The 22,140-nt window shown below is 38.4% G+C and overlaps 1 protein-coding gene across 1 annotated transcript; it reads right to left on the reverse strand.

Moving 5' to 3' along the window:
* Positions 1 to 14,316: 14,316 nt before the first annotated feature.
* On the reverse strand, positions 14,317 to 21,056 carry KCNV1 (potassium voltage-gated channel modifier subfamily V member 1). The gene is made up of 3 exons (XM_014840019.3): positions 20,545 to 21,056; positions 19,221 to 19,750; positions 14,317 to 15,905 (listed from the first exon to the last, which is right to left on the reverse strand). The coding sequence occupies exons 1-3, from the start codon at positions 21,009 to 21,011 to the stop codon at positions 15,394 to 15,396; spliced, it is 1,509 nt and encodes a 502-aa protein (XP_014695505.1). The 5' UTR covers positions 21,012 to 21,056; the 3' UTR covers positions 14,317 to 15,393.
* Between the last annotated feature and the right edge of the window lie 1,084 nt (positions 21,057 to 22,140).

The following is a 22,140-nucleotide window of genomic DNA, read 5'->3' on the forward strand; positions in this document are numbered from 1 at the left end:
AAGCAACGCAATAAGGGAATCTTAAATATAAGGCCAAACTAGACTGATCTATGTTTATCCATGTAACTATTTTGTGAGCTTCTTTGGAGGAGATAAATCTCTTTTAATACAAGCAAAGAAATAACTAGTGCCCTTTATAATTATGTTGACATAAAGGCAGACCAAGTAAGCCTGAGAGAGAAAACAATCCGTCTAGAATCAAATAGCTATATGCAGTGTGGATGTAGAATTTGGTTAAAAATTTAAATGAGCATTTTATTTTCAATATTTACAATGTAAGTCAGAAGGAAATTTTAGATAATCCCTATATTTCATTGAAATTGTAACTTTCCCATCTCTGCACTTGAAAAGGCTGCATTATTAAACATTATAGTCATATCTTTGTCTCCTTAAGTTTTGAGTGAATTATTTAGAGAAGCGATCTGAGACTTTCAGTGAATCATGTATGTCTCTTTTCCATGACAATTTCTTTTCTCTGTGGAGTAGAAATGACACATATTTTGATACAAGATTTATTGTTAAAGGCAGAAATAAATTAATATATATTTCAAATCATTTCATTTTAAAAATAGAGCAGTTTTTGATTTACAGAAAAATTGAGAGTTCTTGTGTACAGAGGGTTCCCATATACAGCCTCATAAGGTTTCTTCTATTATTAATATCTTATGTTAGTATGGTACATTGTTACGATTAATGAACCAATACTAATGCAATATTGTTAACCAGAGTTCATAGCTTATTCATGTGTCCTTAGTTTTCACCTACTATCCTTTTTGTTCCCAGATCCCATCCAGAAAACCACATTACTTTTAATCATTATGCCTCTTTAGTCTCTGCTCGGCTGTGAGAGTTTCTTATACTTTTCCTTGTCTATGATGTCCTTGACAGTTTTGAGGATTGGTCAGGCATATTGTAGGATACCCCTGTCTCAGAATTTGTCTGATATTTTTGATTAGTCATGATTAGACTGGGGTTGTGGGTTTGGGGGAGGAAGATCCAGAGGTAAAGTTCCATTTTCATCATATCATATCAAGGGTATGTACTATCAATACAATTTATGATTGTTGATGTGGATGTTGATTACACGGCAGTATTTACCAAGTTTCTCCACTGTAAATATTTTCTTTCCCCTTGACTTTGCTGAAATCTTTCCAAGAAAGTATCTGTGCACAGCCAACACTTAATGAGCATGGAGTTATACTCCCCATTCCTTAGGATGAAGTAGCTACATGAATTATTTGGAATTTTTCTCCATGGAAGACTTGTCTCTTCCCCCCATTTATTGATTTATTCTATCATTTATTTATATCAGTATGGACCCATGGATATTGATTTTGTACTATAGGTTATAATAGTTATAATATAATTTTTGTTACCCAGATTATTCCACCTTTGGCCACTGCGAGCTCTCACAGTTGGCTCCGATGCTCTTTGACATAGGCCCACAACATGTGTTTGTTTGTTTCACTTTCTTACTTTCTGGCACTATAAAATGTTTCGAGTTCATCTTACGTATTTCCTGCCTCAGGCCTAGAATCAACTATTTCTCCAAGGATCCCTGGTTCTTTTTATTGGAGAATGGTATTAAAAACCAGGATCTGAGCACTAGGTGTGCTCCTACCAGGGTATTGTTTCTTTTAACCCTGTCAGCTGACAGAGCAAAAGAATATATGCATATATGCTAACTCATTTATAGACACAAATGTGTAAATATTACTATATGTAACCATCTTTAACTATGCTCAGCTAAACATGAGTTCATACTGATGTATCCAACTCTCATCAATTACCACATAGATCATTCCAACCTCTGCCCCTTACTTATCTATAAGTTTTCACTTCAACAGTGAGAAACCTGGCTCCCACCATCTGCCGTCTATTTAGTTAATTTTTCTATTCCAATATATATGCATAGCAGCATTAAAATTGTGAATATCTACGTTGTGGGGAAGAGCTTTATCTACTAAAATACAGCCTTTATGTGTAGTTCTGTTTGCCCTCAATCTTACAGAACCCATTGATTTCCACAATTACTTAGGACAGCACTTTTCTCCCATCTTCTTCAGTGACATTGTTTCATACATTCATAACATGGTTACATTCTCTTGTCATGGTCTACATTCATTCCTGGAATCGCCTAAATTATTATTTTTTAAATTTTGCATACATTAATATTGTTTTTTGTGCTGTAAAGTCTTATGGGTCTGACAAATGCATAACGTCATGTATCTATATTTACAATACTATACAGAATAATTTCACTGGGATAAAAATCCCTTGTGCTATGACTATTTATCCCCTCCCCCTGACCATGAGCCCTGGGCAACCACTGATCTTTTTACTGTCTCTATAATTTTGCCTTTTCTGGACTATCATATATTTGGAATCACACATTATATAGCCTTTTCAGACTTGACTCTTTCAGTTAGCAATATGCGTTTCAGGTTTTCCATATCTTTTCATGGTTCAATAACTAATTTTTTTATGTTTTTGAATAATATTCCATCGTATGGATGTAACACAATTTATTTATCTGTTCACCTATTGAAGGACACATTGGTTACTTCCAGTTTTGGGTGATTATGAACAAAGCTGCTATAAACATTTGCGGGCAGGTTTCGATGTGGGCGTAAGTTTTCAAATCAATTGGATCAATACCTAGGAGTGTGATTGTTGGATCAAAGGGGAAAGCTATATTTAGCTTTTTAGTTAAGAACCTGCAAACTGTTTTTTGAGTGGATGTTTCATTTTGCATTTTGACAAGCAAAGAATGAGAGTTCCTGTTACTATGCCAGCATTTCGTACTGTCTGGTTTTAGGTACATAGTGGGAGTTCATTGTTGTTTCAATTTGAAATTCCCTAATGACAAATAATATTGAACATTGTTTTATAGATAAGTGTGATGGTTTATTTTATGTGTCAGTTTGGCTAGGTCATGATATGCAGATATTTGGTGAAATACTATTCTAGATGTTTCTGTGAAGGTTTTTCTTTTATTTGATGATTAGCATTTAAATCAGCATATTTGATTAAATCAGATTGTGCTCCATCGTGTGGATGGACCTCATCCAATCAGTTGAATGATGAAGAAAAAGACTGACTTCTCCCAAGGAGGAGAGAATTCTGCCAGCGGACTGCCTTCAGACTTGAACTGCAGCTCCCCTGGGTCTCCAGCATGATGACATACCCTGCAGATTTTGTGCTTGCCAGCCTCCAAAATAGTGTGAGCCAATTACTTAAAATCTCTCTCTCTGTACACACACACACATCCTATTGGTTCTGTTTCTTTGGAGAACCCAGCTAATACAATACCTAACTACCTGTCCTAGTTTTGAACATGGAAGATAATTTAATAATTTATTGATAAATAAGGAAAATCTGAGTAACCATGACAATTAGACACTCATTATAGCATAATTTTTGTATTTGGTGTTACTAGCTCTTGTGTTATCTTTGGTTTTCAGTCTTGAGTAGCTCATGTCCATGCTCAGCTTAGCTTAACCTCAGATGTGGATTGGGGAAAATGATACTGACATTATGGTATGAGAAGGTAGGGGGTTGGGTGGGCTGTGTCTAATTATATTTCCAGACCACTATCATAACTCTAGAAAAAGAACATCTTTGGTAGTTTATAATTTGTGTGAGTTGTAGTTTTCTTTAGCGACCCTAGAAATAATTACTATGAGATTCAGGAGCATATATATTTTTTTAAGAAAAATGGTTTATTTGTGACATTACCTTATGCCTTCTAATACTATAATATTGAAAAACATCTAATTCTATTTGGCTCTAAGGCAGAGTGATTGAAAGGTAGAAATAGATGTTTTAAGGTGAGGTAAACCAAAGAGTGCCTCCTGGATCCCTCCCCTGTTGTGTAGCCTTGGATAAATTTCTGAGTATCTGGATACTCCAGTTTCCTCACTTGTTTACATGGTGTGATGGTTAATTTTATGTTTCGACTTGGCTGGGCCACCAGGTATACAGATATTTGGTCAAATGTTACTCTGAGAATGTCTGTGAGGGTGTTTCTGGATGAGAGTAACATTTGAATTGGTAGACTGAATAAACCAGATTGTACTCCCTAGTGTGCGTGGACCTCATCTAATCAGTTGAAATCCTGCATAGAACAAAACGACTGACTAAGAGGGAACTCGTCCTGTCTGACTGCCTTTGAACTAGGGCATTGGTTTTATTCTGCCTTTGGACTCAAAATGAAACTTCGGCTCTTCTTGGGTTTTGAGTCTACTGGCATTCAGACTAGAACCACACCATTGATTCTTCTGAGTCTCTAGTTTACTGACTGCACATTTTGGGATTTGTCAGCCTCCATAGTCAAGCGAGCCAATTCCTTATTATGTGTGTGTGTGTAAAAATATATATATTTACACACACATATGACATATTGGATATACATACACACATGCATATATATATATATTGGATATACATATACATATATTATATATATATGTGTGTATATATATATATGTATCTTTGGTTCTGTTTCCCTGGAGAACCTTGAATAATAGTTTCCTTATATATATGAGTGTTTTCAAATATTAAAAACATTGCAGTAAGAAATACATTTTATGTAGCGACCAAGTAAACATCCCCATAACATACATACACACACGTACATGTAAGATAAAGTTTTCCTTTTCTACAAAATGAATTTTGTGTCAAATATCATTTTATTAATATCTAATAGCTCTTGAGAAAGACCCTCAGACCACCTCCCTATAAATTAGAAAATATTTAATTTAGTGTGATAAGTGTGTCTGGCTGTCCAGAACACACAAAGATAAAGCTATGCACACTGTCGTGCTTGGTTGAATTTTTTCCCTTTCATTCCTCCATCTTGGTCAAGGATGAAAATTCTGGTTCAATTAAGTAAGTTGTGAATAATAAAAATTTCCTGTTTGTTCAGCAATGTAAAATATTCTTTAACCCTAATCTAAAATCACAATAAACGTAATATCTGACAATTACCTTTCAATGTAATTGAAGAACCAAATTTTAATAGTTGTAATAATGAGTGAATTGTAATAGTTTACTTTCTTTAAGCTCAAGGTGAAGTTTAACTCAATTATTGATGCAGAGCTTTGAATAGCAATTTCTTCTATAAAGTAATGATTAAAATTTTGAGACAGAAATAAGGTATAAATATATTTCTAATTTTGTTTGATTCAAAATCAATTTTTGATGCCACATATTTTGGGAACATGTGGGAATAGGGTGATGACATTGACTCTTCTTTGCCATAGCAGTAATACTTTTGGAAGCCTCCACATATGTTTGGTATATTGACAATACTGTTCATTTTCCCTCCAAAAGCTTAGCCCATAAAGAATGCTTAAAATGCCAGTTAAATCATCATTTTTATTACCAAAATATCAAGTAGAAAATATACGCCAACCATGGTTACTTTACATTTAGAAAAACATGAAATTCTCTTTTGAGTTCACAATCTGTCAAGAATTGTGAAGTGTCTGAAATTTTGCCCTTTTTGTAAATTAACAAGTTAGCTTGCTATAGTTTCAAAGATCCAGGCAAAAGACATGAGACTCCTGGGACAGAGAAGAAGGCCTTTATTACTCATGGCAAATGAGGCAGCATGAGCTTCATATTTCTCTTGCTTCCCAAGTCCCATGAGGGTGACATGGAGGTGGCCTTGGTCAATGTTGCACATGAAATGGATATGTGTCACAGTTGAAGAACTTGAGTTTTGAAAACCCTAATCTTTTAAAAGACTTTAAGTAAATATGTCCAACCTTTGATTCAAAGGGAGACATTATCTTTATTATCCTGAGCATCACACAAATCTATCTCTGTCTCAGGGGAGACACTATCTCTATTTTCCAACATTTTGTGCTATGCAGATATCCTTGAAAAGATATTCTGGAACAAAGCTATCAGTGCTTCTGTTTGCAAGATATGCAGAAATGCAAGAGACGCATGGCAGATTGTCTCCTAACATAACCTCTCTGAGACTTTTTGTGAAACAACCAGTACGTTTCAGGATGACGTAATAAGTTTAATTAATTTTAGGAAAAAACACAAGATATTGTGTTATCACTAGGAAGTATAGTTTTGAATTCGTCAGCTGATACACCATTTAAAAAAATCAAACATTCCATTTCCATACCTACCGTAGGAAGAATTCTTTGCAAAGTTGTGTGAGTCATTTTATTTTCTCTTTTGTCCTTAATTAAGATCTAAATAAAGTAAAAATATCTTCTTTTATTAGCAGCTATAGAAAATTAGGGCATTATATTGGTAAATTAATGTTTTTTCTTTGAAAATATTTTGGGGACATCAACAAGGCAGTTTGCTGTATTTCCAATTATTTTTTCAATTTTGAAGTTTTAATCTTTCCTTTGCAGGGATATCATTAAAATTAATATGTTGAAATCTGTTATTTTTATTGAGGTTTGTACATTTAATAAAATTATACTCTAAATCTGTCATCAAGTGTTTTTTTTTTAGTATGTAGTTCAAATGAAGGAGTAGTTTGCTGCTTAGAGAGATCTTTTGTTTCAAATATCATCACTATTTACACTTTAAGTTCCAGCAGTAGGTCTTAATCATGTCCTGTAATTTTCACATTATTGTTTTTTAATATGATAATGTAATCCATTTTATGGGTAATTTGTGTCCATTCAGTTAAAATATTACTATTAACATCAACTAAGAGACTGTCATACCACTGATAATCTTTCAAAAATTACATAGAAAGTTTGTAAGAAAACCTCCTTGGAACAGATGATTTTGCCAATAGCAGGCAAAATGTGCTTGTCCTGGCTCACAACTGACTGGAAATTATGTTGATATAAAATTGGCTTGTGAAATATTAACTAATAGACACAATCATATACCACAAAATCAAGAAATAAGATAAGTAGTCCTTTAGCCCACGCATGCTTCCAGCACATTCCCTCTGCGTCCCTCTCCTGATGCTCTCACAATTGAATGCAGAGTTTCTTTGCAATTTCTTGCTAAGGACTTGTGAGATGTGCTTCAATATGGTATATGCTATGCTATGCTATCTTCTCATATTCCATCCTGTCCCATTTCATTCTACTCTACTTCTTCATTTCATTGTATTCCATCCACTCCATTAAAAATAATGGTCACAACTCAATTTATTTCATCATCCTTTAATGGTTTTTGACCTGTGGTTTTAAAAAAAACACGCTTTGTATGTTAAAATAATTCAAATTGTTTCCAAATCTGGGAGTTAAGAGCCCTGTGATTACTTCTAGTAGAGATCTGGTTTTGGTATTAAAATGGCAACACAGAAGAATACTACACAGGTATCAAAAATGGTTCCAATATTAGTTTTATAAAAACTACTTTTATTTGACTTCAAGATGTATGTGTTTTATAACTCATTCTTTGATCCATAAATCGACCAGTCTGAAATTTGAAAGAAGGTGGTAAGAGGCTGTTATTATACTGTCCTTGCCAATTCTGATATGAATTGGACAAAATGACCCATGATACTTTTTTGTTTCTAGATCATAAATTATTCTGCTCATGTAGGTACCAGTTAACTACCTCCTCTCTCTGCATATATACAATGTTCTTGAAAGGGTGTCAGATGAAATTAAATAAAAACCTCTTGCTCTGTCCTCTGCAAAACAATTCTAGAAAATACATCTCAGCAATGGGTGAGAAAGATGATTTTGCTAATTGAATTACCCAATATGTCTTCTGAAATTTCTGCTAAAATAAACAAGATCTGTTTACAAGATAATATGATGAATGCCAAGTGGAGAGATAGGATCTATTTGTCCATGCGTTGAGGATTTTGGAATCAAACAAATTGGTTTCTTTGAGTTATTTTGTAAGTATATTTTATTAGTCTGTGTGGAAAATAGTATATACAGAATATTAAATAAAAAGAGAGAGTAAAAGAATGTTAAGTTAGAGAATTTTTCAAATGTCCATTGATAGTACGTTTCTTAAGATTATTATTATAAAGTTAAATAGTCTATTTTTGAAGTTAAAAAAGAAATTCCACTGTTATACATAGAGATTTTTGCAGGGAGTAGTAATTTTCCTTTGTTTGAAACCTTAGAGATAATTAGCTCATGTGAGGAAAGAAGCTACGAGTATAGTCAAAGGTAGAAGAAAGGTTTTTATTTTTACATTTTCAGTCACTTATTCTTTTTTCTTTCTTTTCCTGCTGGCCTCTGGTCAAGGTGATACTATGTATGTGAAGGTATTTTTTTAACTTCAGTAGCAAGGTCTGTTGAAATGGATTTCCTACAAAGTATAGTTTCCATAGCAACTGTAACTGTCTTTTATTTTCACGTGAACCATTTAGAATTAGCTGACAATAATAATTATAGACTAAGATAAAACATTTGCTGTAGAGCAAAGACATGTATAAAGACATGGTTTCGAGAAAATTGTCTTGGTTTAGAGAAACTGAAATTGCTTTTTAAAGATTTCATTTTCTTACTTAGAGGATTGAAATTCTATCTACATATCCGGCGTGAAGTGTTGAGGTGATTATTGATGTATGTCAAGGAACATTTTCCCTCCCATAATTTCAAAATCACATTTGTTACCCTTTTTGTTACCATTGTTACCACGTTTGTTACCATTTTTATTTCTGTGTGTGCGTGTGTGTGTGCGTACGCATACACGCCCGTGTGCTAAACTTGTCAAAATTTCTTTAGTTCAATTACCGTTTCTTTGGAAATAATTTGGGTATTGAACAATAGAATAATGTAGAAAATACACACATTACCATTATCTTCTTTAACTTATGAAGCTTTTTAGACCATAGACCTTCTAAAGAAGGCAAAGGTTTCGTATAATTGGAAGGAATGTAGCTCAACTTAGAACGTGAAGCGGAAATCGAGAAGTCAAGTTATTTTCCCTGTTATTTCAGATTTAGTTGCATCGTGTTGTTGAAAGCTAAATGTATTTAGCTACCTCAGTGACTTTACATAAGTTAATGTGTAAACATGAAAGTGTTTTTCAGAATCATTGGATTATTAATAGTGCCCGTTAAAACAGAATCATACTGAATGTGAGATTACCAGTTCAGAAATGAATAAAATGGGATTTAAATTGTTTTGAAATATCCCCCTGGAATATCATTTCATTAATGCTCTTTTTTGCTGTTGTTCAAGAGTAAAATTTTGTGGCATGGCAATGACAATTCTGTGCAGCATAACTAATTATGGTGCACTTCAGTACACAATAATGTTAAAAGAGTTTTCTAGGACATAAATTTTTTTCTGTTGTTAATATAAGCAGACTAGAATTTTCTGTATAACTCTTTTGGGATGCTGGGGTAATGTGCTGTAGTGGGGGTGCTGTGGACAATGGAGGAGGAAGAGGATGACTACTAGCTCCTATTTCAAGACCAATTGGAACAACGAATGCTCTAGTTCATCCACCAACTTTCTTTTCTAAGTTGCTCCTCAGAAAGAGAGGAGCTTGGGATCCACGGAGGGGCTACTTCTGAACATGCATGCCGAAGCAGATCCATGCAGTTCCAAGGCTTGACTGTGGTTGCCATGAAAATGCACTGCTCGGATCTCCTCCTGAAGGAAGCATGATTGACTGACAGCACAAGTTGGTGCCCTCTGAGGTATTAATGCAGTCCCATTTCTAAAAGAGGTGAGACTCTTTAATGGGCTACATTTGCTCAGGACTATCCATCAACCTGGATGAAATTTTCTTAGAACTGGGCTGCTATCAGAGATCCTCTTTACCCAATCCTCCTCTCTCCCTCTTCTTCACAGGTGTCAGATCCGCACCATGGTCTGAAGGTTCTTCCCACCTTCTCTAGATTGCTCCTCTTTATCCCTCACAGGCCTTTTCTCCCCCCACTAAATTTCTTGCACATCATAGATATTACGATAATCAACTGTCTTGCCATTTGCTTCTCAGAGGGCTTGAACTAATATGGAGTTTGGGGGAAATATCAATAATTTAGTATTGGATGCACTAATCATGAGATATTTATTGGCCATCCAGGTGTAGATATTGAATACGTAGTTATGTACACAAATCTGATGATGTAGGAAGAGAGAGGAGAGATAGGAATTTGGGACTTGACCAAGCGTCAGTGGTATTTAAGCCATGGAACAGGATGAGTTTACCAAGGGAGAAATGTAAATAGAGAGATGAGAACTCAGGATTAAGTCCTGATTGACCACCTCAAACAGAAAAGATGACTGAACATTGGGATGGAGGGAGTCAAGAAAGTGGGCTAGAAGTCAAGTGAAGAAAGTATTTCAAGGAAGTCTATAATTAACCTTGTGGTTAATTATGGATCAAGCAATATGAAGTCTGAGAATTGACAGTTGGATTTAGCAATGACGGGGCAATTGCTGACCTGGAGAAGAAAAGTTTTCGAGGAGATGTAGGCGTGAGAGACTGACTTGAGTGGATTTTTAGGGAAGAATAGGAGAAAAAAAGTGAATATAGAAATGGAGAGAGTAAGTATAGAAAATGACATCAAGGAGTTTTTCCATAAAGGAGAACAGGGAATGGGGTGTTTCTTAGAGGTCAGAGTAGATTCAAAGAGTTTTTTGTTTGTTTGCTTGCTTTTGTTTTTGTTTTTAAGATTGGAAAAATTAAATCATGTTTTTGTGCTGAATGGAATGATCCAGTAGGGAAGGGAAAAGGTGATAGTACAGTGGGGAGAGGAGAGAGACTTTCTGAAGCAATGTCCTAGAGTTGGAGAGAAGGGATAGTGTGGATAGTTCAACCCTTGTAATAGGAGGAAAGGCAGAATGAATAGGAACAGATGGAGGTAGGCGGATAAATGTGGGTGCCGGCCCTTGGAATATCTCTTCTGATTCTATTTTCTGAGTGAAAGTGGAATCAAAGGAGGTGTTAGAGGTTTATATTTATCTAGAGAGAGGGAATAAATTCAGGAGTGCAGAATGATTGCTTAGCAGCCGTACGTCCCATTTGGGCTGGTAGGCATAAATGTAAAACGAGAGCAGTTAGCATACATTGTTTTTTTCTGTAATCATGACCAGCTCTCCAGGGGCAGGCACAAGTAGGCACTGGATTGGATTTAATTAATTGGGTTTTACCAGTTGAATACCAGGAAGGAAGAGAGCGGCAATGGAGTTGAGGGGGTAAGCAAGGGAGTGATTTTAATATAAGGTGAGTGAAGACATGAAGACAGTGAGTACCCAGGTTATCCCACTACCTCTAAAGATGTACTATGTAAGCACTTTCCAGTGGACTATATCAGGAAAGCTTTCTCTTTGTGACATTTTTCTTCCATATATCAATATGGCTTGGCGAGACATTTGGGAGTGGGGGCGCTTTGCAAAGGAAAATCACCCAGGGAAGCATTAGAGCACATCATTTGCCAAACAATATCTTCTTGGACCTGAACTGAAGGACTGATAAGACAGAAATATTCAAGGCTGATATTTCAAAAGAGTAGGCTTTTCATGTTAACAAAATGTATCAGTGGAAATGTTTGTCAAAGCAGTAAGCTTACCCAATGATAATGTTTTCCTCAGATAACTTGGGCAAGCATATATATTTTCTGCAAGAGCTAGTCAAAAGATTTTAATGAGAGTAAGAATTCCACAAGGAAACACAGCTCTGAGATTTCTACCTCAGTTAATTTCTTTGTGCATTGAATACATTATATTTAATATTAATTTGTATTAAAAGGATGCAACAACTCCTTGTATATATAGAAAACAAACAGTAAAACATGATCATGATACCACTTTTACCAGAGATATCTAAGTAATTTCTTAAAATTGCTCTTCCAGATACTCAAGCATTACTTCTGTGCGCTCTGTGTACTCAAATGTTTTTAATTCGTGTTCTCTAAATAGCTTAAAGCTGATAATTCCATTATTTATATTTCCAAATAAATTAAACACTGTTTTATAGCAAGAATTCTTAGATTTGTGAAAAATGTCAAATTTTTTTAAATGATGGGATATAAAATTAACAGAGTTCCTGCCTTTATTTGTTACTTAAATTTGTTTTGCCTATATGTACATTTGTTGATTAAGTACCCTGATATTTCACATAACAGCAAAGTTGACTAAACAGCGGAATTGAAAAACTTCTTTTGAAATGTCCACATCTCAACAAAATTTATACACAACACACCACATTTGTGAAGAACATGTTTAGAATCTTCTGTGGTAGGAAAAATAAAAATATATATGTAACACACATAGTTTTTTTCATTTTCCAACTATTAATTACTCTGAAGTTAATGTTTTCCTTATCTGGTATAATGACCGTAAGGCTTGACAACAACTGTTCCTTAAAAGCACCATTCCACCTCTGAGAATAAGCTGATATTTTTCTTAAGGCATATTAAACCTCTCTATCCACAACAAATTAGCTTGCCTGCCGAGGAAGTGAATCCCTTACACAGGTTGTGTGAGAATAGTGAAATCTATAATTTGACTTTTCGGAGTATCATTTTTCAGAGTCCAGCAGATTGGGATTTATTTCTGGCTCTGTCACCTGTGTTTGGGCTGCGTGAATTCAGCCAAACTTCCTCTTGCTAGCCGGCTCTGGTGGCTAGTCTGGGAACCGCATCACCCGTCTGTCCATTGTCTTACCGTGGTGGCCATATGTTGCTCTGATGCTGAAAGTTACGCCTCCAGTATTTCAAATACCAGCAGGGTAACCCATGGTGGAGAGGTTTCAGTAGAGCTTCTAGAATAAGACAAACTAGTAAGAAGGACCTGGACACCCCCTTCTCAAAAAAGTGGTGACGAAAACCTTATGAGTAGCAGCAGAGCACTGTCTGACAGAGCGCCAGAAAGTGAGAGGATGGCAGAAGAGAATGGGGCAGGGTTCTGGAGTCTGCTGTATTTACATAGGGTTGCTGGGTGTCAGAATGGACTCAATAGCACTAACAACAAAAACCTCATCTTTTTATGCTTCAGTTTTGTCATCGGTACTTCCCTCACACCCTCAAATAAAATGTTAAATACAAGAGATTAGGACTTAGTCTGGTTTAACAAAGAATCTCTAATGCCCAGCACACCGATGGATCCTGAATAAATATTTGTGGAATGAATAAATATATAAACTATATACTTAGAAGAATATAAGAATAGTAATTGTATAATAGGGATATTTTGAGGATAAAGTGACATAATACATGATGAATACAGAGCACAGTGCTGGATCAGAATACCCATTCTTATTGGAGAGAGTTCTAGAAAGTTAGGGTAAATTTGCCTCCTGTGTCTAACTCTATTTCCCCTTTGGACTGTGGAGAGATTTATACTAGAACTAGTGGCTCTATGCCATGCTCTAGAACCTGTGAACTGTGTAAGAGGGAAAATATTTATTATATTTCTACTTATATCTCCTAAATCTTTCACAATATTTGGGAGAAGTGGAAACAAGCCATATGGATTAAAGTACTTTAGCATAGAATCTAAAACTCATGCCATCAATGAAAATGTTTTTAGAGCTTAAACATGCATACCAGAAAACTGGAGGTAGCAAAAATAATATTTCATTAATTTTAGGAAGCCTATTCAAAATTTTTACATGTTCAAAATCTAGATGCATTTTGCAATCAATGGCATCTTACAATCGATAGCCTGCTCTCTCCTCTTCCTTTCTTTCGGAACTCCTTCCTTCCTTACTACCATCCTTCCTTCCTTTGTTTCTTTCTCTCTTGTTCATGATATAATAGGGTGTCTTAGATGCTGGCCTTGTGACCGAGCGATTAAGTTTGAGAGCTTTGCCTTGGTGGCCCAGGGTTTTGCAGATTCCGATCCTGGGTGCAGACATGGCAACACTCATCAGGCCACGCTGAGGCGGTGCCCCACATGCCACAACCAGAAGGACCTACAACTAGAATATACAACTATGTATTGGGGGGCTTCGGGGAGAAGAAGAAGAAGGAGAAGAAACAAGAGAAGATTGTCAATAGATGTTAGCTCAGGTGCCAGCTTTTTTAAAAAAAGAAATTTCCTTCAAAAGAAACAAAAATAGGGTATCTTAAATAGGATTGATGAAATATGGTCTAACCATATATTAAAGCAGTGTTTCTCAATGTTTCTTTCTTATCATGACCCAACCCTGGTAAGGAGCCTCTTAGGCATTTTTTTCCCCATGAAATTCTAATACCATAGATAAACTCTATAACTGTTTATGTGTTGCATATATATATGCGTTTTATGAATAAAAAGAGTGAGATATTTTTGCCCTCCAAGAACCAATTTTCATTCTATTGGGGCACTATGACCCCAAGAGATACTCCATATTATTCTTAGTTTTAAAAATCACAGTTACTAGAATTTGGGGAATCATAAACTAATTCTTAGGTTTAGAACTCTTGGCTTTAATTATGTAACAGAATGTCTAGGAATTTTATTATTATCATGAACTACTGTCAAAATGCTGTCCAAATGCGTGCAAACTTTGAACATTTGCTATTTACCCCAACAATCAGAGAGCTATCCATAATATTTTTTGTTGACAAATAAAAGATCTTCAGGTTCATCCAGTGATATCATTCAACATATCATTTTATGAAATAAGACTATTTAATAATTTCAGTGTATAAATTTTGGATGTTCACTACCTCCCATTTACATATTCATGATTTTAAAGACATAACTTGAACACTATATCAATAATGAGATTTTTTAAGACCATCTAATTTCCATGGAGTACTCAGAGGTATCAGCTTTGTACTCCACATATTGCCCTCAGTGGGGAGGATGAAGATGGATAATTCTCGAAGTCTTTGTGCATCACTCTTCTATCGCAGTCTAAGCACTTTCAGGATCCCACCTCCAAGAGTAATGAGGGAATACAGAGCTCAGTCCATCTGTAGCCAGCAGTATGCACCAGAGGGAAGAAAGGGACACCATCTATGACCATCAAATCAGGATTTTCTCTTGAAAAGCCAATTGTTATATTCATCAGCTCTAACTGATGGAGAAAAGACTGATTTCTTTACTTGGAAAATATCTTTAAATTGCAAAGTTGTTCACTGTGTTCTTAAATGTTCACTTATCTTTTCACTGGGCTATGCAGTTTAACTTCCATTTTTTTAAAAATTAGTGCTGCAAAAATCTGTTAACATTAGTGATACATAAAACTTTTAACTTTGTTGGAGGTATTGCAATACTATCTTATATTTGACAATTCAGACGTGTATATTGGTCTAGTTGTATTGGGTTGTGTTAAATGGCAATTTTTGAGGCTCAGGTGTGTCAAAGCAATGTGTAGTTGTTTTGGGGGATGTGAACTATTCTAGTAGACCAAGCAATGTATCAGCAAAAATTAACACAGGTAGTACTCAAAAGAGACTCCTCAGCAGTATACAGACATCCATATCAAGGCTTTATCAATTGAGTTACTTTTACACAAGCTTTTGTAAATAAAATCAAAGTGAATTCAAAACCAGAAATCATCTCCTCCACTGCTCCTAGTACTTGCTCTTTCTCTGCCTTTTAATCGAAGCATCTCCATGATACTGCGGGCATAGACATCTCTCAAGTTAACGCTGATATATGAGTCAGTGGCTATATTCTTGGTAAGCTTCTTCAGAGCTTCACGCTGTCTAACAGCTGCTTCCTTGAGCTTTAAGGTGAAGTAGCAAGCAGAGAAGCGGTCGTTAATAATAGCAATAGGCAAGGCCAAGACAAGGATTCCCGATAATATACACATGAAGGCCACGATTTTGCCTGTGGTGGTGTCTGGTCTAATGTCCCCATATCCCACGGTAGTCATGGATGTTGTGGCCCACCACCATGCACAAGGGACACTTGTGAAGGTTGTGTCAGGAATGCTTTGCTCTGCAAAGTACTCCACAGTAGAAAATATAGAAATTCCCACAGACAGAAACAGAAGCAGTAGGCCAACTTCTTCATAACACTGAGTGATTGTCATCCCAAGTGAGCGTAATCCTGCAACAGAACAACCGCTGTCAGTCATTGGCACCCTTCCACTCCTCCTCCCTCCTTCCCTCTCTTCCCCTCTTCTATCCCTGCAATCCACCGAGAAACACTCATTTCACATCTAATATGTCTCCAGCTTTGGGCAATGTTCTGGGGATACATGGATGATAATTCATAATCTATGTCTTCAGAAAGCTCGCAGTCTAGTTGATGGGGCCAGATTGAGGAGGATAGAAAGAAATATAATTAGATTCATTCATTCACTTATGTATTTATTAAATACGACTATTTATTTAAAAAAATGGTGAGGGATGAGACTAAAAAGCAGACAGGAGATGTATGATAGGAATTTATACTTTAGTCTACACAATGAGAGGCCTTGGCAGCATTGCATGTGGAGGACTCACTTGGTCAGACCTGCATTTCAACACATTCCTTCGGCACACTTTTCTAATGCCAGTTTTATGCTGTCTCCTTATATTTTATGTGTCTGTTTTTCTCGCCATTCCGTAAAGTTTAATACAATCAGGATATCATTATCTGAAAGCCAGAGGCAGTAAAGGATGTACACCATGAGAATGAAGTGATGCGGTGGAAACAAGCTAGGCATGAGTGACAATACTGACATGAGACTATCATATGTACATTCAGAGGACATTCTTAGAGGTTCACCATGAGGGGTTCCTGACCTCCCATGACACCCATTGGAATGCTCATCCTTAATACCAAAGCTGTAGGGAAATATCTCCCTTGAGTACAAGAATTTCTGCTTTCTTATGAGGAGACAGACCTGAGTACGGAATATTCCTCCACTGCAGAGAGGCATGGGGGACTGGAGCCACTGGGAAACTCACTCGCTATGAGGCATTCGTGGATTTCCCACTGCTGATTCATTGAGCCCCTGAGGGACAGACTCAGGAGAGTCCAATCCCTTCTCTGAAAAGACTAAGGCCTCAGGAGAGTAAGATGAGCCTGTAATGGGTCTATGATTTGAATAAGGCATCTTCCTGAACAGTGGAGAGATATTGCTAAAAGTGTACCTACATTTTAAAGTCACATCAACCTGATGTCATAATGATATTGTCACCGAAATCCAAAGCAGTACCTCTTCGAATCATTTTAAAATTTTTATTCACTCAGTCGAGACTATCTGAACTACATTAAAACACTATTTGTGCTCTCATTATTTTGAATTTTGTTCTTAAAATGTTGAGATTATCTTTAATTATTTACCAGCTATTTTTAAAGATGAATGAACATTAACTTTGATGTTTAACTTCAAAAGAAAAGTTTTTAGAATAGCTTTAGAATACCCTTTAGAAAACTGGCCTGATGTTTCTGTAGTGAATTGCATTTCTGAAATAAATTGACAGCATATGAGGAAGAGCACAGTGCTTGGGGAGACTGTTCTTATTTCAAGATGAAATGTTCTAAACAATTTTGTAAAGAAACACAAAGTGGTCTGAATTTCTGCACGTTACATCTATTAACTCAGATAATCCTCAAAAACCAAGATGAGATAGATATCATAATTATTATGCCATTTTACAGATGACGAGACTGAGCACAGAGAGGCAGTATATCTACTACAAAGCTACAGAGCTAGGATTTAAATCTAGGCGTCTGGGCCCCCCCTGTCCTCCCAAGGAGCTGCCATTTTATAATAACTCTCAATTTATATTTATAGTTAATACATGGGTAATCTGACATCTATGTCCATATTTTGCTCAATGTAATGCTTAAGATAAAATTGTCAAATATTTATGCAAGTGTTCATGTCTTTTCAATAAATTAAGGCTTTATTAAAACTTTGTATTGCTTTAGAAGTGAAAAAAACCTTTGAAGAGGTGACATTGTGGAAATTACTATTATTTTCTTTTTCTTTCTTTTGGGAAAAAACATGTAGTCTTTACTGGGTGTTTTTAAATTGAATCCTGTGAAGAGTTTATAAATACTAGAAGAAAGCATCCTATTATGTTTGTCAGAAAACAAAGAGTGGTACTTTGAAAAGTTGTTGGAAACCCCATTATCAAATCCTGGTATGTGAGACTAGCTAGGAAGATACGCCACCAAAATTATATTAGGATAAGTCCTAATTACCTCAGAGATGCAGGAAAAAAACCCATATGAGGTTAACTACTGAGGACAACTACCATCACCTTCTTTAAGGTGACCAGTCAGGAACATATCTCAGGAAATAAGGTAGTTAAAAAACTCCTAGCCAAATTATTTGTATTCCGATGTATTGCATTAATATGCATTGTATTAATATGGCAGTGTTTCTCCAAGTGTAGGACCACCTATTTCAAAGTCACTTGTGAGTTTGTTAAAATGTATGCTCCTGGATCCAACCCCAAATACTAAAATCTAACTCTCTATGGATCAGGGCTCAGAATTTGCATTTTAACAAGCTTTTCAAGGGATTCTTATTTTCATTATAGTCAAACATAAGGTAATACAATGTACTCCAGAAAACCCAACGGCTGCAGGGCCAGCCACTGAGAATCACTGCCCTTGGGATGCAAGGATCATTTTTAGTGGATTTATGTGATTTCCCCTGACTTTGACTATGATTTTCATGTACAATTGGGTTCGTGTGTTGTGTGGAGATTTTTCTAGGGAGAATGTTCATTAGATTTTCAAGGCATTATGATACACACAAAAAGCAAATTAATTCCTGTCACCATCTCTCTCTCATGCATCCCAGATTAGGGACAAGAAAATTCTCAGATACTAGATGAAACATTTAATTAGTGTCTTCTGCTTTCTTTCAAAGCAGATATTTCCATTGCTCCTTCAAAAATTATGGAAAGGCCACCGGTGCCTGGTCATCTCTCTTTGCAAAGCCAGAGAAGTCTATGGAGGACTGACTTTTTCTTCTGCCAGGAAACATGTGTGGTAAGCACTTCCTTGGACACAGAAGAGAAACTGACTTACGTCCCTATATATTATATATAATTTATGTGTATATTTTTATGTGCTGTTTATGCATATTTTATCTAGAACTTTCTAGAAGCAGAGTTTCTTTAATTTTTGTACATCTTCTGAGCCCTAGGTCAAGGTAAACTGAGGTTAACAAATGGTCAAATTGTTTCTCAAATGTCTTAGGGAAGGAAAACGTGTGAGACACATCTTATCCTCTATACCTGTGATAACAACTTCAAGGTTTGGCTTTCCAATACCTGTTTGGAAATCATGGTTGGATAAAGTACGGGAGTTACTAATTTTGAAAATCAGTTCAGAGAGTGCTTCCTTTCAACCGTGGTCAAAGCACTAATGTTACAAACAACGGCAAATTAAAAAGAATCAATGAAATCTGAATACCTGTGGAATGCCTGCCCAGCTTTAGCATGCGCAGAGCCCTGAGCAGCCTCAAAACCTGGACGATGCGCCCCACGTTTTCCAGCTCCTGTGTGGTCTGGCTCCCACTCAGGCTCTCTACCAGAAGAGTGATGTAGAAGGGCAAGATGGCAAGGAGGTCTATGATGTTTGGCACCTTTCTCAGGAAGCGGCACCTGTCCCGCACGCATAGGAAGCGCAGGACAAACTCCCCGGTGAACCAGCTAATGCACACGTACTCCAGGATTTCCAGCAGCTGCAGGTCCAGCCAACTTAACTCGGCTGACATCAGGGCCATGTTGACGATGGACACTACCACGAAGATGATGGAGATGACTCCAAAGATTCGGGCAGCTGTGGAAGACCCAGGTTTCTCCAGGATGTTCCAGAGCTTCTGGCGGACAGTGGGACAAGGTCCTTGTGAGAAGTCCTGTTCACTCTCATGTTGACTTTCCTGGTCTTCTGTGTCCTTCTTAAAGTCTAAAGTTTCACTCAGCTCCTTTCTTCTGAAGTATCTTTTAGAGAAGACAACTTGGTGATTAGTTTAACTTTTTTAAAATGCAGAAGTAAAACGAGAATTAAACTTGGCAGTGAGGTCATGCCTTTTATTTCAGTAAAATGCAGAAAATGTCCGTTCCTATTTTACCCGGATTATCTCCTGCTTATTTTTAAAGTGACACTTTCTCGGTAGCAATTTATAAAAAAGAATTTATGCATAGCAAAGTAACTTCAGATTAATGCATTTTATTACCCATTTTCTTCTAACAAGAACAGAAGTTGGCCATATGGAACTCTTTTGCGTGTAATGGAAAGGTGTTCATGAAGAAATGGTAGTAATAGCAAGAAAATAGCAAAATCATCATCAAAGTCCCACCATCACCCACAGTGAAGGAACCAACTTTCTATCTTCTGTATTTAAAGCAGTTCTCTGTCCAGGTTTTTCAAGTTAGTGTCCTAGGTTTGATAAATGATAATGCTCCATACTGAAACCTACATCCCTGTACATGCATCTTTTGGAACATAGCTTTTCTGACTCATTTATTCAGTCACCAAATATTTATTACAGGCCTGACCTCCCTTGCCTTATAAATGAATTGGCATACATTCACTCGAAGGAGTTCCAATCTAAAAGTTGGCTTTGACGCTTTCCAGCCGCCCTCTTTCCCAGCGCCCCCGCTTCCAGCTCAGGAGAGGCCACAGGCATTCTAGGCCTGGGCTGAGCGAGACTTGGGGAAAGCCTGTGCCGCCCTTTCTCCACTGTAGCACCGCACCCGCCTCCCCGCCCAGCCGCTGCGCGCCTCGAGGGTACCTGTCCCTGCAGCAGGAGTCGATGCTGAGCTCATCGATGCCCCAGTACTGGATCTCCTGCAGGAAGGAGAGCGCACACAGCTGCTCCATGACATGCAGGCGGCCGGTGCGGTAGTAGTGCAGGACGTAGCGGAACGCTTGAGAGCTGCGGTCGAAGAAGTACTCGTTGTCCACGGGATTGGCGTCGTCGCAGAACTCCAAGGGGCTGGGCACGGCGGCTAGAGCCCCGCGGCGCCGGCAAGAGGCCACCACCACGGCCAGCTTGCCAAGGCGCGTGTGCGGGAAGCAAGACAGCGCCTGCTGCGAGAGCACAAAGCGGCTGCCGCCCACGTTGACCGTGAAGCAGTCCCCGAGCGCCAGGGGCTCCCCTTCGCCCTCGCTGCAGAAGACGCTGGATTCCAGCGAGGTCAGGGAGCAGCTGTCCAGCGGCGAGTCGGGCGGAGCCCGGCCGCGGGGAGGTAGCTCCATCCCAGCCGCTGCTGCCTGGGGGTGCCACAAAGTTGGGGGCGCGCCGGAAGCCTCGGTCCCGCGAGGGTGGTGGCACGGCCCCTGGTGGCGGCCGGGATTTCCCGGGCTCCCGAGGGGAGGGAGATGCCTACCACCCGCGCACCCCGACTTTCTCCACCCCTTGTCCTCGTTCCCCCTCTCGCCGCTGTGGAGCTGCGAGCGCGCGGGAGCAGCGCACGGGTGCCTGAGCGCGGAGGCTGGGAGGAGAGCCGGGGTCGCGCCTAGGGAGATGCTCAGGTGTGGTCCAGGCCGAGGACAGCCGCAGGGCACGCTGCCGGTCGCCGTGGACCTTCCCGGACTTACGCACTCCCTCCCAACTTTGTAATTGAGGTCCCCAGCTCGGGAGGTGTAGGCACTGAAAGCCTCCCTACTAGGGGGGTGGAGCGGGTGGGGAGGGGAGGGAGGAGGGAAGCCTAGAGCGGAGGAGGACAAGATGACTCTCAGCCAAAGGCAAGAGGGTTGGCAAGACTCACTCCTGCCCGCAGGAGACCAAAACGAAAAGTTCAGAAAGCAGACGGAAGTGGTAACCGGGCTGAGTCCCTTTCAACTTGAGGATATGTATTCCTCCGTCTTCTTTTATTTAAAAGAGCCTTCACAGGTCTCCCCGGGAGGGTTCGCTGGGGGTGTGAGCACGTGGGGGACGGTGCTCTGGGCGACGGGGCTGCAGCATTTGCTCCCATTCACTCTCATTCTAGTCTGATTGTCACTCACGCTCCATTTTCTTCTCTCTCCTCCCTCAGGTTTTGACCTCCTGGTTGAGAAATAAGGATAATTAATGACTTTTAATGGAAATCCCAGGGAGTCACTAAGAACAAGGGGTCACCACTGCCAGCCCAGCCGCGTGTGGGGGCACTGTGTGCCCTTCTTAGCCATTTTTGTCGCCGCAAGTTTCCCAGAGAGCAGGTGTGGCAAGCGCGGTCCCTGTCACATAGCGGAGCTCTCATTTTGGGAAAAGGGAAGGCAAAAAGACAAGGACTAGAACAGGCGTGGGCTGGGGCAGGAGTTTGAATAGCAACCACCGCGTGGCAAAGAGATAAGCCAAGCACCCTGCCCAGGTGAGACTAGAAGTGTACCAACAGGGCCCCTTGGA

The sequence above is a fragment of the Equus asinus genome, chromosome 12 (assembly GCF_041296235.1).
Source record: "Equus asinus isolate D_3611 breed Donkey chromosome 12, EquAss-T2T_v2, whole genome shotgun sequence".
Classification (NCBI taxonomy): Eukaryota; Metazoa; Chordata; class Mammalia; order Perissodactyla; family Equidae; genus Equus; species Equus asinus.

Bases quoted from the DNA above. Each gene is read 5' to 3' on its own strand.
- KCNV1 (XM_014840019.3), bottom strand. From the start codon at position 21,011: ATGGAGCTACCTCCCCGCGGCCGGGCTCCGCCCGACTCGCCGCTGGAC. The intron at 19,751-20,544 runs GTACCCTCGAGG...CTTCTCTAAAAG, and splicing joins GACTCCTGCTGCAGGGACAG to ATACTTCAGAAGAAAGGAGC. The intron at 15,906-19,220 runs GTATTCAGATTT...GTTCTGTTGCAG, and splicing joins GCTGGGCAGGCATTCCACAG to GATTACGCTCACTTGGGATG.